The 1,962-nt window shown below is 36.9% G+C and overlaps 1 protein-coding gene across 1 annotated transcript; it reads right to left on the bottom strand.

Moving 5' to 3' along the window:
* Nucleotides 1–775: 775 nt before the first annotated feature.
* Nucleotides 776–1,120, bottom strand: LOC112014002 (protein S40-1). Its single transcript, XM_065777847.1, has one exon. The coding sequence runs from the start codon at nucleotides 1,118–1,120 to the stop codon at nucleotides 776–778; it is 345 nt and encodes a 114-aa protein (XP_065633919.1).
* Between the last annotated feature and the right edge of the window lie 842 nt (nucleotides 1,121–1,962).

Raw genomic sequence — 1,962 nt, 5'->3', positions numbered from 1 at the left:
ACAAATACAGGCTGTTAACGTTGGATTCTCTCCAAGGCTAAGACAAAGCTCCAACTGTAAGCTTAAGCTTCAGCTTCTGCATTCACGCACACACAAACATAAATGTATACAAAACCCTACATGACAAAACCATCAATTACAATAACAAAAACCAATCATATAGATACAATTATAATAATAAAAAGCCCATAGATATATAAATAATTCAGTTTCTTATCCCAATTTTTTATTTTTTATTTTTCCTTTTTCTATTACAACTAATGAATGAGAATCCCTCCCAAATTACTAACAAAAAAAAAAAAAAAAATTACAGACAGCAATGAAGGAAACTATCTTCCTTTCCACATTGAATTCCCTTTCATTTTTTTTTTCTAACAAATTAAGCAGCCGTGGCCATGGTTTTAATTATACATACCATGGTCATAGACTATATAACATATATATATATGTGTATATAGTTGGTCTGGTCATGTTTCCAAAAACCCAGTCATCCTAAGAATTGAATTCCGAACTTTGCTTAAATCTCTTCCCTTGAGTGTCCTCCCATTGCCGGTGCAAACAGAGAAGGCCATTTTTTCGGCTACTCGGCGCCCCGTGATCACATGGGGCGGCACCATTTCTTCGTCTTCTCGTTCTTCATCTTCAAAGCTATTGTTATCCCCGTGGTGGAATATGCTACCCGGGATATTCACCGGGAGCGAATTCGCCATTCTTTTATTGTACTCCTTGGAGGATTTGTTGTTGCTGTTTCGTGACACGCGCGAGTTATGATGATTCATTTCTTGATAATCAAAGCAAGTATTGTTGTTTTTGTTCGCCCCGTGATCACATGGGGCGGCACCATTTCTTCGTCTTCTCGTTCTTCATCTTCAAAGCTATTGTTATCCCCGTGGTGGAATATGCTACCCGGGATATTCACCGGGAGCGAATTCGCCATTCTTTTATTGTACTCCTTGGAGGATTTGTTGTTGCTGTTTCGTGACACGCGCGAGTTATGATGATTCATTTCTTGATAATCAAAGCAAGTATTGTTGTTTTTGTTGTGGCGGTGGACATGGTGGTGATGGTGATCGGGGAAGATAACATCGGATTCTTGAAGCTCTTGAAGATCTTTAGCCATAGGAGAAAGTGAAGGAATTGAGAAATATATAACACAATGAAAATGAAAATGAAAGAACGAACGAACGAATGAATGAGAGAAAATTGGGTTAATGGAACAGTGAAGGAATGCAAATGAGGTTGGGGATTTTATAAGAGAATATGTTGTGTAAATCGTAGTGAGTACACTTTCGATTAATTGTTTTTGTGTTGTGGGATGGCGTCACCATATACAAAGCGTTGAGTGCGGTCCCCGCTTCCTCTCTTTATATATATGAATAAAACAGTTTGTGTATTGGTTTTGTATTTTTATGGCGTATTATATATGATCTATGATGTGTGTTTCTCTCTCTTACTTAGTCGGCTGCCTAAAACAGCTCCTTTTCTTACGGCTCACGGATCTGTTTTAATTTTTTGTGTTGTTTTTAATTTCTTTCTTTTTTGGCTACTAGTAGCTTGTGTGGCTAAATGCATTGACTTGACAAAATTGGCTCACCTATTAATTGAGGTTGTGGTATTGTGTTTGAAACGCAAGTGTATCTGTACTGTACATGCATGGTTTTTACTCCTTTATTTACTCACTCCTATTAGAATTTAATGCATGTATTTGTTCTTCAAAATGACCCTTTCAAGCATGAATTAGAGATATCTAGAACTATGATTCTGCAGAGACTTCAAATATGTTCGGCCGTTGAAGAAAAATGTTGTGTGTTTGTATACATCATGGCATCACTTCTATTGCGTTCATAAGTTTGATACTTGTGGAAACATGTGTTGGAAATGTGGAAAGTATTGTCATGGGGAAGAAATACTTTCTAGGCTATGTTGATAAAATGTTGTCACTTTGAGTAAATTTTGTAGAAA

Source organism: Quercus suber, unplaced genomic scaffold (genome assembly GCF_002906115.3).
Source record: "Quercus suber isolate HL8 unplaced genomic scaffold, Cork oak 2.0 scaffold_166, whole genome shotgun sequence".
Taxonomy (NCBI): domain Eukaryota; kingdom Viridiplantae; phylum Streptophyta; class Magnoliopsida; order Fagales; family Fagaceae; genus Quercus; species Quercus suber.
The sequence above is the reverse complement of the archived record's forward strand: the minus strand, read 5'-3'. Positions and strand labels throughout refer to the sequence as shown.